Raw genomic sequence first — 15987 nt, 5'->3', positions numbered from 1 at the left:
CACGGCAACACCCCCAGCCCAGAGAGAGCCTGCTGTCACACACACACGGCAACACCCCCAGACCAGAGAGAGACAGATACAGCAACACCCCTCCTCCTCCCAGCCCAGAGAGAGATTGTCACACACACAGCAACACCTCCCCCAACCCCCAGTCTGTCTTTCACACACAGGAACACCCCTCCAGCCCAGAGAGAGTCTCTCACATGCACAACAACACTCCCCAGCCCAGAGGGAGGCCACACACAGAGGAACACTCCTCCAGTCCAGAGAGAGTCTGTCTCACACACACAGCAACACCCTTCAGCCCAGAGGAAGAGAGACTGTCACAGATACAACACCCTTAACTCTCAGGGAGAGCACGTGATAGACACACACAACAACACACACCCCTTCACAGAGGGAGAGACTGTGTCACACAAACAGCAACACCCCCTACAGCCCAGCCCAGAGAGAGGGGAGAGACTGCAACACACATCATTCCCCCCACTCACCGCAGAGAGAGAGACCTTCTCCTGCGCACAGCAGCACTTCCCACCCCAGAGAGAGGGGCGAGACTGACACACAGTAACACTTCCCACCCAACCCTCCACGGAGAGAGGGGAGAGACTGATACACACAGCAACACCCCCCAATTCACTTCAGATAGAGGGGAGAGACTGTGACACACACACAGCAATAGCCTGCACTCTATCCCGGAGAGAGTAACATTCTCCACCCTAGCCTGTATCATTCTTGAAGATGAGGGTTGCGGCATGGATGACAATTGGGGAGACAAAGGGGTGTGTGTGTGTATGTGTGTTTATATATGTGTATATACACACACACACACACACAATCTGCATCCCAAGAGAGGAGAGACATTTCTTCCCTTCCCAGTCCAATCTTATCCCCAGAGTAACTCACAACACAGAAAACAGCAAAGTTCTCTTCCCACCCCTTGAGATGGAAGAGACTAATATGCGCATAGCAAATTTATTCTTATTTCCATATTGGGGCAGGAGGGTGGAGGCTAACCTTACTCACATACAACAAAACTTTTTTCTGTAAATGGAAGACTATAAAAACGACGTAAAACTTTGTGTTTAGATAAGGGAATCTCACTCTCCCTGCAAATTAGAGAGTTCTCTTTTAATTTTATTACAGTTCAGTTAATGGATGCCTGTCACTTTCCCGAGTTCAGAAGTTTAATAGGTTACAGACACTAGTAGAATTAACCCTCTAGTAGGAACTTGAAACTGGAAATTGTCTGTTATCCACCATCTTGTCGGATGCATTTATCACATTATTTCATGCCAAAAAAATAGCATATGTCTTGTCTTTTGAAAGGCAGTTGATATTGCATTCCATCTACTTTATATACCTCTGGAATGCCATGAAAGACCATGTACTTTTGAGTTAGGTAACTTAATATGTAGGTGACTGGATGACATTCAGAGGAATGATAATGGTGGCATTTGGAAACTACTGCCTGTCATGCTGACCACTATTATGTCACTGTTTCCTTGTACCCTTCCATCTGTTTGTATCCATATGTTGTCTCTTGTCTTGTACTTAGACTGTAAGCTCTTTGAGGAAGGGTCAATCTTTTTGTTCTCCATTTTTACAGTGGCCTTTTACAGTGAGGTCCTGATCCTTGGCTGGGGCTCAGAGGTGCTATGGTAATACAACTAATAATAGATTACAGCTTTAATTTTTAAATCTGATCTACTTTATTATTGATTAATAACTGGCATCTAACAGATGTTTGGTGGGCTATGAGTTGGATTAGTCCAGTGCATATCATAGAAATTACATCACAGTGGCTCTAAGTAACATTTTGTTGGCAGTCTGAATAGAAAGGTCAAGCATTAACCAAATGTCTGTGCTCAGTTATCTAATTCTTAAGGGGGATCCCAGCAGAAAAAGGATTGAAGCTTGTTGGCAATGATGTAAGTAATTGCATTGCTAATGCCCATACTGAACCTGTACTGTGGATAACTAGAGAATTCCAGTATTCAGGCTGCTGATCTAATTTATTTCTGAAACACTAAATTCACTTTTAAAAAATAGCTTAGCACAGATAGTAAATTGCTAATATTGTCACTGAAATACGAGAAAAGCTCTACACTAAAATAGTTTTTATTATAAACCTACTGAAATAGGTAACTTTTATTTAAAACCAAAACTACATTAGCCTATAGTGGATGCTTTCTTTGATGAAATTAATAACTAACTTATTTTAGTTGTGAAGGTAGATAAACTCTGATGTTACAAATTATAGCTTAGAATAACTTCTAATTTTGCATAATGTATTCTAAAGGTGTATGTATTGTTAATATTCTTGCTTTTTTTCTTTAAGATGCTTCATGCTGAATGTAAAGTAAGGCCTTTGGAATGTCAAGATGAAATGACAATCGAACCGTGTTCTAAAAAAATTAAATCAACAGAAGAAGCTCATGATAAATCCTGTGATGATGGTTTCCAGGGATCTCTTATGAAAACAGACACTGAGAGAATAAACAAAGAATGGATACCTTTATACATCTCCGATGACCAAGGAAAACAGGAAGTGCAGCAGAAAGAGAATGAAAATACAGATGTCTTGGAAACATTCAATGAAGAATTCCCTGGTAATAGGCCAGGGATTATTGAGTCTATTCATTCAACGATCATGCAGAGTGTAAATCTTCCAATAAAAGACACTGAGGTTACAGAAAATAAATGCCCATTCATTACTGAAAAAGTTGATGAAGCTAATATTAAAGAAACTAGCAAAAAATCATTCACAGTAAATGGAGATGAAGTAGAGGCTGAAGAACATGGTACAAGCAAAGTATTTATTGGGCCCATTTACAGACCTGTGGAGGAGAACAAACAGGATGAAACCAGGAATTTTACTAAATTTAGCACAGGCAAAGAGAAACAAAATGTTGTACTTTACCACAAAAATGACAAAGAAGCAGCAAATAAAATACAGACTCTCTCTTGTGATGTATCAGAAATAGATGATGAATTGTGCCAATTTTATAAAGAAATTCAGCAGCTTGAAAGCGATAAAGATGAGTTAGAAGGTCACTTACAGGAAAAAGAAACCGAATCATCTCAGGAACAATTTATATCATGTAATAAATATAGTCAGTCATCTCACGAGGATGAACAAGATACCTGTTACAGTAGAACACAATCATATTATGACCATGAACAATGTTTCTATAATGAACCAAGTGGCCAGAAGACAGTCAGTGAACCAAAATGTTTTGACAATGAAGCAAATGGTTGGAGAAGTGAGAATCATTTTAATTGGCAAGCGGATTCTAAATTCTGGAACCATTCAGTCCCTCAGTTTAGGCCGGCATGGCAGCCAACACAATCTTTCATAATACCTCAGGGACCTCTTCCTCCTAGGTTCAACCATCATTTAGATGTTCAAACTCTTAATTCCACACCACATCAACCAAATACTCTCCATCCTCGGAATGATGGACTTCCTCACAAGAATTATGCAGGTTACCATGGTAATAGTGGCAGTACTAACAGGAGCTGTCCATTGTTTGATCAGAATAATAGTTATGCTGGTCATATTGGTATCCATAGTATGCAAGTCTCCAGAAATGGATATAGCGACCAGGATGGATGCATGAATAATGGTTTCTGTGAAACCAGAGAAGAGTGTTGGAAAGATCCTAGAACTTACCAGAAAGAGGGAATACACAATTTTAATTTTCAGCAGTTTTCAGAAGACAAGTTATGTAGGTCGCAGAAATTACTTCTGATTTTAAGAGGTCTGCCTGGCTCAGGAAAAACAACACTGTCTCAGTAAGTATATGTTGAAAATAATTAAAAAAAAAAAAAAAAAGTCTGCTAGGTTGTTCTTGTTTTAGGTCCTGATCCTGTAAAGATTTACACAAGTAGTATTCTTGAAGTCAGTGGGACTACTCATATGTATAAGTCTTTGCTGAATTGAGGTCCTAATTGTTACATAGTGAAGGGGTATAGTAGTGAATATTGGAAATATTAGTCACTTCGTTGTTAGCTGTTCTTTTGGTCTTTTTCAGTAAGAATGCTGATGATCACAGAAAGCTGTTTTATATTTGTTTTAAAAATATTTTTTTTCTTCTATCCAGTGACTCATGTATTCTTCCATGCTGACTTCTGAAACTCCAAATGCTTCTAATATGAAAGTTAGCCACTCTCTGGTCTTTCAGATTCCTTTCTTAAAATGTCTTCTTCCAAGTCTACTAATATTAATTCATCTAAATTAGAAGTGCTCTTATATGCCATTAAAATAAACTTTAATGGGACATTATCAACTTGAAAAATCTCATAAGAATGTTTTACATTTTCGATTATTATTTAATTTTACAAATAACACTTAAGATTATTAGAAGCGAAAGAGACTAGAGAGAGAGAGTGCCTCTTGTTTTTGGTGTGTTTCATTTGTGCATAATTAATTTAATAAAACTTTGTTTATAGTCACTTCCACTGTTTTTCCAGTGTAGTCAGTCAGTTTCCACATTTGTTGGTGAAGGCCTTTCCCACAACAAAAGGGGATAAGTTTTTTTAAAGGAAGATATGCTAGTTAAACTATAGAAATTCTCAGGGACTCAAGTCTGGTAGGAACTGACACCACTTATAATTTTTTTTAAATTATTTTAATTGACTAGTTTTCAAGTTCATAGTGTCTTACAACATTCTATGACAATGTGCCTGTCATCATGGAGCATAGTTTATGTATCTGTCACATCTAAAAACCCTACATTAAGAGAACTTTGAGTCAGTAGTTTCACTCAATTTAATAAAATCACCAGAAACAACACTTCCTGGATGATTTAAAGGAGCTTACCCAGTTAAGTAGAGAGATCTGATGATCATATTACTGCATATTATTTCTCGGAACAAAAAAAAGCTCACTGTTGTAATAAATAGTTTTTGTTTGATTTGTAAAGCTGCTAAAACTTCCTTAAAAAAGAAAAAGAAAGTTATTAAAGGGGGGAAAAAACAATATTGAGCATGCTAAGTCAAGCACTCAAAAGTTAGGAAATGCCAGAATTAAGTTTGTCTTAATTTGAGCCCCCTTGTGCATATGCATTATGAAATGGTCTTTATTTATGTGATGGGGCGGCGGGAAGCGGCGCGGGCAAGGGATGTGCTGGCCGCGGCTTCCCACCACCCCCATTGGCCCGGGACGGCGAACCGCGGCCAGTGGGGGCCGCGATCGGCCGAACTTGCCGCGTCAGCAGGTAAATAAACTGGCCCGGCCCGCCAGGGTGCTTACCCTGGCGAGCCGCGTGCCAAACGTTGCCGACCCCTGGAATAGACAGTCCTCACTTAATGAGCAGCTATTTGATATTTTGTTTCCTATGCTTTTCTTACTCCATCTTATTCAAACCCTGCTCCAAAGACAGAATTGTTAATTTCTTAATGGAATTTGATGCTATAGTATATGAGTGCTTCACAAACATTAATTTGTTTTCACAACACCCCTATTAGATGATCTGGTTTTATTATCCCAATGCTACATATGGGGAGCTGAGAGACAGACACTTTAAGCTCAGAAGTATCCACTAACTTTGGGTGCCCAGCTTGAGACACCTAGAACCTGATTATTTCAGAGCAATTAACTTATATATAACTTTGTACGTTCAAAGGACAGCTCCCAGTGATTTCATTTGCAGTTGGGAGTGCGCACTACTTCTGTAAATTAGACCCCAGGGTCTCAAGTCAGGCATCTAGAAAATGAGGGACACGCAATTAGTGACCACCTGTAAAAAGTTTGGTTTATGTGAGGCTTGGCAAATCACGTAGGAACTTGTTGGCAGAGGCAGGGATAGAATCCAGTTCTCCAAGGCAGCATTCAGCTACCTTAACTATGCTACAATTCTTTCTCTTCTTGCAGTTCCGTCTCATTCACTACACACCTTTCAATTTCTGCAACAGAGTTAGGGCAGACAACAGCTCTTTTAGTTCACAACCTTGATTCATTCCCAGAACAAGTCCATTCTGTGCGCTGAAAGAGGCATGGGTCCTGTGGAAAAAATAGTCTGTGATCATGTAATTAAAGACTGAATCCTTAATAACATTTTAAATGTAGATTTTTGTGTGTAATTTCCTAGATTTTTTGAAAAACAAAGTGAGCAAACCGAAATTCCATGGTGACATCATATTAACACCTACCTGATTCATCAGCAGGGATGGAACCTTTAGATCTACTACTACAGATCTGTGCCACTTGAGCTAATGGAGTAACCGGTAGAAATAGTAGGTTGTCATCCTCTTTGCAGACCAGCACTATAGGGCGCTGAGACGCACACTTTGCCCAGGGGATTTCATAGATATGTACTGACATCAGAGAAATGTCTGGAGTGGAATGTGGTCTAGTAGGCAAGGACTTTTCTGCTCATTCCCTCAAAGTTTGACCCCTTCTGCCTCATCCCCTTCAAGCTGTCCCAGTCCTATCTGTTTCCCATACCATTCCCCTCATCCAAGACCCAGGTCTCTACTCCTCAATCTCTAATCCCAAACCAAGTTTCCTCGTCCAGCCAGTCCTGGTCACCACCTCCTGACTCCCTATCCCAGTTTTCCCCTCCCAGTCTCCTTGTCCACCCATTTCCAGTTCCCCCAAGCCCCTTCAGCTCCTTGTTGCCAGTTTCCTTGCCTGGCCATTCCCATCCCTCCTCCTTCCCCTCTACTCCTTGTTTGATATGTCTTCCTCCCCACCCACTTTTCCCATCTCCACTGGGTCCCAGTCACAGTTTACCTCCCCGGTCTCCTTATCCAGTCTCATTTCCCACGCCCGGCTCCTGGCTCTTTGCCCAACCAGTCCCAATTCTCTCCCCATGCCCTGTCTCCTCATCAAATCTTTCCCCCGCACTTCCTTCTGCCCTTTCTAATGGTTCCAAGTCTTGTTGCCCAGCTAGTCCCAATTCCTACTCCTCACTTCCTGCCTGGTCCACATCTAATTTAAGTTTTCTCCCCCACCTCCCTGGAAACTGGCTCCCAGACCCAACCCCACATTTCCCACCTTGGCTCCCATTCCTAAGTCCTTTTCCCAGCCAGTCTCTTCCCCTCCTCCCTGCTACTTGTCCCAGTTTGCTCCCTAATCCCCTCCTCAACTCTTGTCCCCTCTGCATCTGAATCAGGCAGCTTCCTCTTCCATGCTGCCTGGGACCAAAAACACAGGATTGACATGCTCCCTGCTCTTGCTGGCAGCAGCCCAGAGAAACAATTGTGGCGGAAATACTTGCTCAGTACAGATGGAATTTTCAGAGATTTTAGCTATGCTAGCAAGTGTCTGCTGAATATATGTGAACTGAATTTTTTTCAAAGGTTTATAACTTGGCCAAATTTGGGTTGTTATGGGGATGGCATATGGCCCACCTTTGGCATTAAGGTTACCCCCTGCCAAATTTTAAGTCCCTGCTTCAAAGCATGGGGGCACTAGAACTTCTCAGAGAAAAAGGTTGCCAGAATTGAACATTTGCAAAACGCTGTATTTTTCCATAGCTTAGTTCTCAGAATTTAGCACGACAGACACCTCTCATAGAAAATTTCTGTTATAAGTTATAAGCAACTGAAAACAAGGTTTTATAGGTCATGTAGGTAGTCTGGTGAAATGGAATTGAACTCTGGTCTCCTGAGTCCAAGGTTAGCATCCTAACCACTGAACAGTCCTTCTTTTATAGATTCATAGATTTTAAATCCAGAAGGGACCATTAGATAATCTACTCTGACCTGTATAACAAAGGCCATAGAACTTCACCCAGTTACTCTTGCATTGTACTGTCAGTTTCATCTGTTAATGTGAGTCTTCAACATAGCAGCAAGAGGGGAGAAAGAGACATTTTTAAAAATAGGAAAATGTGGATTTTTTGATAAATTTGTAAACAAGGGATTAGGATCAGGCCACCTAGGTTCTAGTTACAGCTGTTCTGCTGACATGCTATGTGATCTTGATGTTAATTTTTTGTCTATAATACTTCTCTGTCTTCCATGGCTATCCCATGGATGTAATCTTTGTAAAGAGCTTTGAGATTTTTGAATGAATTATTAAGCATTAAAGTCCAATTCCTCCAGGACTTGCTCTGTGGAAGTATATGTTCAAATAATGAGTTTTATAAAGAATATCCATTATATCGTGACATGAATCTATGTAAAAATCCAAGAATTTAATATAAATCTATGAAAAATTACTTTTCCAGTGACATGGACCTTCAATTCTTAATAACATATGAATACAAGAGTGCATTACAAACCGTCAAAATTAGTCCTGTTATTCTTTAAATGTACTACATGTCAAGACAGATGTCATGAGGTTAAATTTGGCTTAATCTAGATTTTGTGAAAACAAGCTTTTACAAATCATTTTAACTGTTTACATGCATTTTTAATTGTAGTTTAAAGATTTTGTTGTTGTTTATAAAGTGCTGTGAGAATGAAAAATGTTATATAAATGCTAAATGTTATTAATATATTTAGATATTTAGTAGTGTTTGCAACCCAAACAGTGCAACATTTTATTCCTTCATGAGATCCTGCAGGTGGAATTGACTAGAAACTGACTATGAAGTTGTATGAGCAAGTTTAATTAGCAGGGAAATTTAGGATGCAGATTCTGACCTGAAACCTTTCTTGGGGACCATCCTTTTTTGAAAGTGAGGTCTCCGGGTCCCCCAAGTGTACTATAGAGCTGAGGGTTTTGCCTATAAAAAGGCTCAGTTATTCCTCAGAAATGGTGGAAACCTAGTAAGTCAAATTGCATGTTTAACTCCATGGACTACTGAGACTGGTGGCATCTTCAGATATCTAAACTGAGGCCCTGTTTCTACACTGCAGGATTTTGTGAACACAAGTTACGCAGATGATCAAAACCCGCTATAATTACATTGCTTTTGCATGTTGACACGATGCTCTTGTCGGCGGAGCGCATCCATAGTTGGTGCTCTAGCATCGACAGTGAGAGCAGTGCTGTGGGTAGCTATCTCACTGTGCTACTCACCACCTTCTGCAGCTAGGAGTTGTGGGAAGGCGGAGTGGATCACAGTGCATCATAAGAGTGGGGTCAGTGTCCCATGATGCAGTTTTTTCTGTCCCATCATTCCATGAGCTTCCGACTGCATTTTGGGTAATTTCATTTTGGAACCTGTCCGAAGGGGTGGAGTGAATGGGGTACTGCGATGTGCCAGGAAGATGCAAGGAATGTGTGAGAGGAGTTTGGGGAGGGGATGGAAAGCAGTTCTGTATGGGCTGTAGGGGTGGGAGTGAGTACTCATGTATTCTGCCTGCAGTGCGATTAGGGACTTCAATATTTGCGTTTGCTCCTCCATCACTTCTCCTTCTTCTCCTACCTATCTATTTTATTATTTTAATTTACAGTCTCTCTCCATGCCCTGTGTTCTTGTCTTTTGGCATCTGAGGATTGGAGCACCTCTCGGAACATGTCCTCCTTGCTCCACCTTGGTCGCTTCCTTATCTGGCAAAGGCATTCCACTGGTGTGTAGGGGGTTCCCCTGAAAGCCACATCAGCAGAAGCACAAGAAACAGTAAATTGTAGCATGATGGTTAGTGCACTCAGAGCATCGAATCATTATAGTAATGATTCCCTTTGTTATCTTTCTCGCTGTCCATTGGCAAGCATGCAGCTTGGCGAAAGCCCTAAAGATGGTGAGTTTGGCCTGGGGTGTGTGTGCTCAAGATGGGGAAAAAGGGTCTTGGTGGTTTTCTAAGGGGATCACTGCAAGTGACTAGAGACAAAATTGTAAATTAAGCTACCATTTTCCACAGGCGGGGGTCATTGAAGCTGATATCTCACTCTGAGGGTAAGCAAGAATGCAAGGGTGCATCTCCAGCATATGTGTGGCCTCTGACTGGGTCCCTCTGCTGCTCGCCTGTGTGCTGCTTGGGTCCCTGTACAAGTGATTACCAATAAACGTGGGAAAGTTTCCTACAATGGGGGAAGGAACAAAGCAGCTCTGCCAAGGAGCCTTCAGTAGAGAATTGGCGAGTACCTCCAGGAAAGTTTCCTAGAGATCTCTCTGGAGCATTCCCGTGAAATCTCAGCGTGCATTAACACACTGTTCTGTCCCACAGCATAGCTGCACAGGGGAATGTGAAGCATACGCAAACGCAGCTAGTCTTCTACATTTCTATCCCTTAACCCACTTCTAGCATATAACAAAGCAAAGGACAGTTCTACTTCATATAAGCAAGCAACATCAACTCAAAAAGATCACTCTCCTGCGTCATGTGTGCCAGAGAAAGAATGCTGGATTGGCTTGAACCCTCCTGGGTCGAGAAGACGTCCTGGCTCACCGCGTACTGGACGACCCTGTCGCTTGTCCCGTCTCATCCTCCAACTCGACCTCTTCATCCACCACTTCATCCTCGGGGTTCATTCCACTGTCCGCTGTCTCCACCCTACCCCCGAAGTATCCACAGGGCTCTTGGTGGTGGAGATGGGGTCACTGCCAAGGATAGCGTCCAGCTGCTTATGGAATCGACAGGTCTTCGGCGCAGCGCCAGAGCGACGGTTTGATCCCTTGTCTACTGGTATGCCTGCTTCAGCTCCTTTATATTCACACAGCATTGATGCGTGTCCCATTTGTACCCCCTATCCAACATGCCACGAGAAATCTGACCATAGGTTTCGAAGTTCCTACAGCTGGAGCGGAGCTGGGACTGCACAGCCTCCTTTTTCCACAGAGCCAGCAGATCCACCAACTCAGGTGTGTGCCAAGCAGGGGAGCATTTGCTGCCATGGTCAGCTGGGAAGATGTGATGTGACCCTCCATGCCAAGCAAATGGGAAGTGGAATTTCAAAAATTCCTGGGCCTTTAAAGGGGGAGGGTCTGATGCCTGGCCTGGTGCAGGGCAGCAGAGTTCGAACTGCTCCTGGAGGTTATTTACAGTGACATAACCAAGCACAGTGTCTACACTGACACTTTGTCAATCTAACTTTGCCTCAAAAAGTTCTAAGCCTCTCATCAAGGTGGTTTTATTTTGTCAGCAAAGCAGGAGAGTTTTGTCAGCGGAAGGAGCATTGTAGTGTGTACACCTCCACTGTTTTCCTGACGAAAGCTGACTTTTGTCAACAGAAGTCTGTAGTGTAGACAATTTCTGAGTATTAGTAGTAAGATAATGACAGGGTAAGAATGAGGGACAAGGAAGTAGCTAAAATTTGTAGCTCAATTTTAAGTATATTTTGTTTTCCTTCTGTTTCTAGTTAAGTGTTGGCTCTCTTAATATTTGTTTTGTTGTTTCATGCCTGTTGCAAGTGACATATTTCTATTTTTGTATCCCTTTACTCACCTTAGTAATAGTTTAGCTTATTACTAAATGTTATCTTTTAATCCCACACCTGAGCCATTCTTTTTAGGTGACAAATCTGAGGAACTGTCCCAGATTGAGGTGTCAGTTGAGGAGTTTTTGGAACAAATTGATAAATTAAACAGTAATAAGTCACCAGGATCAGATGGTATTCACCACGAGTTTTGAAGGAACTCAGATGTGAAATCGCAGAACTACTAACTGTGGTATGAAACGTACATTTAAATCAGCTTCTGTACCAGATGACTGGAGGATAGCTAATGTGATGCCAATTTTTAAAAAAAAGGCTCCAGAGTCGATCCCGGGATTACAGATCAGTAAGCCTAATTTCAGACCAGGCAAATTGGTTGAAACTTTAGTAAAGAACAGAATTATCAGACACATAGATGAACACAGTTTGTTGGCGAAAAGTCAACCTGGCCTTTGTAAAGGGAAATCATGCCTCATCAGTCTACTAGAATTCTTTGAGGGGGTTAAGAAGCATGTGGACGCTGGTGACCCAGTGGATATAGTGTACTGAGCCTCTCAGAAGCCCTTTGTGATAGGGTCCCTCACCAAAGGCTCTTAAGCAAAGTAAGCTGTCATGGCATAAGAGGGTAGGTCTTCTCATGGATCAGTAACTGGTTAAAAGATAGGAAACAAAGGGCAGAAATAAATGGTCAGTTTTCAGAATGGAGAGAGGTAAAAAGTGGTGTCCCCCAGGGGTCTGTACTGGGATCAGTGCTATTCAACATATTAATAAATGATCTGAAAAAAGGGATAAACCGTGAAATGGAAAAATTTGCAGATGAAACAAAATTACTTAAGATTGTTAAGTGATCTGCAGAAAGGGGTAAACAGTGAGGTGGCAAAGTTTGCAGATGAGACTAAATGGCTCAAGATAGTTAAGACCAAAGCACACTGTGAAGAACTTCAAAAAGATCTCACAAAACGAAGTGATTAGGCAACAAAATGGCAAATGAAATGTAATGTGGATAAATGTAAAGTAATGCACATTGGAAAAAATAACCCCAACTATTCATAAAATTAGCCCCCATCATATTGAGCTACAACTAATCAGGAAAGAGATCTTGAAGTCATCGTGGATCTGAAGACATCTACGCAGTGTGCAGCGGCAGTCAAAAAAGCAAACAGGATGTTAGGAATCATTAAAAAAGGGATAGAGAATAAGACGGAGAATATCTTATTGCCCTTATATAAATCCATGGTACGCCCACATCTTGAATACTGCATACAGATGTGATCTCATCTCAAAAAAGATATACTGGCATTGGAAAAGGTTCAGAGAAGGGCAACTAAAATGATTAGGGGGTTGGAACGGGTCCCATATGAGGAGATTAAAGAGGCTAGGACTTTTCAGCTTGGCAAAGAGGAGACTAAGGGGGGATATGATAGAGGTATATAAAATCATGAGTGGTGTGGAGAAAGTTAATAAGGAAAAGTTATTTACTTGTTCCCATAATATAAGAACTAGGGGCCACCAAATGAAATTGATGGGCAGCAGGTTTATAACACATAAAAGGAAGTCCTTCTTCAGACAGCACACAGTCAACCTGTAGAACTCCTTGCCTGAGGAAGTTGTGAAGGCTAGGACTATAACAGGGTTTAAAAGAGAGCTAGATAAATTCATGGAGGTTAAGTCCATTAATGGCTATTAGCCAGAATAGGTAAGGAATGGTGTCCCTAGCCTCTGTTGTCAGAGGGTGGAGATGGATGGCAGGAGAGAGATCACTTGACCATTACCTGTTAGGTTCACTCCCTCTGGGACACCTGGCATTGGTCACTGTCGGTAGACAGGATACTGGGCTGGATGGACTTTTGGTCTGACCCAGTATGGCCGTTCTTATGTTTTGTTTATCATTTTTACAGTGCAAATATTGTAATAAAATAATATAAAATGAGCACTATACACTTTGTATTCTGTGTTGTAATTGAAATTGTTATATTTGAAAATGTAGAAAAACATCCAAAAATATTTAATAAATTTCAATTGGTATTCTATTGTTTAACAGTGAGATTAAAACTGCGATTAATCGCAATTAAATTTTTTGAGTTAATTGCATGAGTTAACTGTGATTAATCGACAGCCCTAATTTTAATCTATTTGTTATGACAGTTTTAATTGTGCTGTAGTCAGAGTTTTGGCTGAGGGTAACCAATACATGGAAAATAAAATAATTTATTGTGTTTCTGGGATTGCAGGACTTTCGTGCCATTGTCAATGTTGACTTTAGCAAATAGGAGAATACAGCAGAATGTGCTCGATATGTGTCAGTACAACATAAAACGCTATGTCAATTGTACATAACGACACTGTAAAATTTAAAATAAAAATGAAGGTCCCACATTTAGCCTTGCAGAGAGACTTGTTGAAGTCATTGGGGCTCCACAGAGGTGCATGAATATGGCTGTATGCAGCCAATTGGTGGATTGTGGCCTAATTATCTACTAGCTGTTTCATTAAGGTAGGTACTTTCTCTTAAGATAGGAGATATTTTTGTTTATAAGAATCTACTGAATTGTCAGTTATTGCTTGGGGAGAATAGCGACACCTGAAGTACATGTGTTTTATACAGTAGGTGAATAATATGGAAGCTGGATCTTATTGCCAAATGCAGAATCATCTTTAGCTGAATAAGAAAATCAGCTACTTGTCTGAAATCATGGCTTCCTGACTTGGAATGTAGTATCTATAGAATAAATTTTGATAGGGGGGAGGGGGAGAAATGAAGTGTTGTCAGACATGGGCAAAACTCACCATTTACCTCAAAGTTGTTAAAAAGGCTTCAGTACTATGAGCTTTATTTGCCCAGGAGGAAAATTGTGTTCAAATTCTTATATGTTATATCCCAAACCAGCCCAACAAATCTTTTGCTAAAGGAAAAAATATTCCACTCAGTTTACTGTTGAACAATTGAACCAAAAGTATATGTAATTATACATTTAAAATGTCATGTCATAAATTGTATTACATATGTTGATAAAGATGTTTATGTAACCCTATCTATACGGGTGGGGTAAGAAAAAAAAATTGTTCTTAGCACTGTCTTGATCATTCTACTTGGATCATTAGTAACTTTTGGACTTCATTATTCTTAATGCCATTATAAATTGCTGTGTTAGGACACTATAAATGAATAAGTAATATAAAATATACACAGATTAGGTACTGTGTTATGAGCTTTATCTTCATGATTGATCTGGCAGAGTGGCGTGTCAGATTCCTTCTGTGGTTGAATTTTTAAAGAAGATGTGTGGTTTTGTGACTGGTCTACAATGTTAGATTATATCCTAATGATCCACAACCAGTCTCTTGCTGATGACAGTGGGTTGTGTGCACAAAGTTAGAGGACAGAATTGTGTAATAACGAAACTTTTAACTAGTAAAGTTATTATTGCTTTATGGTATGGTAATTGAGAGTGCAAATGGACACACTTTTATGCTTCTACGTTATTTGTGATTTGGCCTGTTCTCCTCCTTTCCTGGTCTCTAAGCTGTAGGACATCCCAGAGTACAAGGCCCCACATGCTGCTCTATTTCTTATCCTCTGGCTACTCTGTCTCCTTTTGAGGCAATATAGCATAGCTGCCTAGATTTCGCAGAATGCACTGATAGAGATATCAGTGTGATAGTTGTGGACATGTGTTGGTAGTGACAGAAAGACTGCTGTGTACATACAAATTTAACCATGTTTACTTGAAACCTGTTAAAGTAGTAGTGGGTCTAAGAAGTGGCAGATAAATATGAATATATTAAGAAGTCTCATTCTGCCCAGGGGTTGAGATTTTGATTGTGCTGGTGAGGTAGCAGATAATTCTGTTCCTATAACTGAGCTGTAATAAATCAACCTTGCTCATTCACAAATATGTTTTGGCAAGACTAGGCAATATTTAAATGAATTTTGGATAAAACAAAAGTTTGTTAATTTTAGTTTTATTCAGAATTTAAAAATTGAAAAGAATAAAATCATTCATTTAAAAATTGAGACCTCTTCTGTAATGGCTTATTTATCATGGTAGCTGATGACAACATTAGATAAAAATATAGAATTATAAAAATGTGTGTATAGTAGATTTTGGTGACACTGAGTGATATGTTTTCCCAAGACAGAACTGCTTTTGCATTACTGATTTGTATATTTGAGATTGCAGTAGCATTTCCAGTGAAAATAAAATGCATATTCATGATGGTCCCATTCCCTTAAAAAGAACTGCACAGACAGACCTCCTATGGCTTCAGTGGGGCTTCATAGTGTTACATTGGTAGATTGTGGCCTTAATTATGTACATACTGTTCTTCTGATGGATACTACAGGAGCTGCAGAGGGCACTTGATGGATTTGTTTTGGGGATGATATGGCTTTTATAAAAATAATAATTTCCTGGCTCTGTATATTTGAAATCTGAAAACACTTGATTCGTTAAATAACTAATAATTAAGTGTTAGGATGTCTGAATGAAAAAATTAGTAGTATTAAATGGATCCAGTCCATGATACAATACCAAACTGGCATTGACAAATTTTAAAAGAAAATGTTTAAAGTGGAGAGGGAGGTGAGGTGGTTTAGGAGGATAAATTAGTAAGAGAACAGGTAAAGGAAAGAAGAGCAACAAAAGGAGAATGATTTATGTTATATGAATTTCTGCTTTCTCTTTTTCTTTGCCATTTCTTTAAAGCTTTTTAAG

At 40.2% G+C, this 15987-nt stretch overlaps 1 protein-coding gene across 1 annotated transcript in view; it reads left to right on the top strand.

The window, feature by feature from the left end:
• The first annotated feature begins 2338 nt into the window (after positions 1 to 2338).
• Positions 2339 to 15987, top strand: part of LOC113406806 — a 96182-nt gene continuing 82533 nt past the window's right edge. The window contains exon 1 of the mRNA XM_029911984.1: positions 2339 to 3795. Within this exon, the coding sequence (XP_029767844.1) occupies positions 2339 to 3795 (1457 nt within the window). The remainder of the gene's footprint in view (positions 3796 to 15987) is intronic.

This window comes from Terrapene carolina, unplaced genomic scaffold (assembly GCF_002925995.2).
Source record: "Terrapene carolina triunguis isolate 2854851 unplaced genomic scaffold, T_m_triunguis-2.0 Scaffold141, whole genome shotgun sequence".
Lineage (NCBI taxonomy): Eukaryota > Metazoa > Chordata > Testudines > Emydidae > Terrapene > Terrapene triunguis.
The sequence above is the reverse complement of the archived record's forward strand: the minus strand, read 5'-3'. Positions and strand labels throughout refer to the sequence as shown.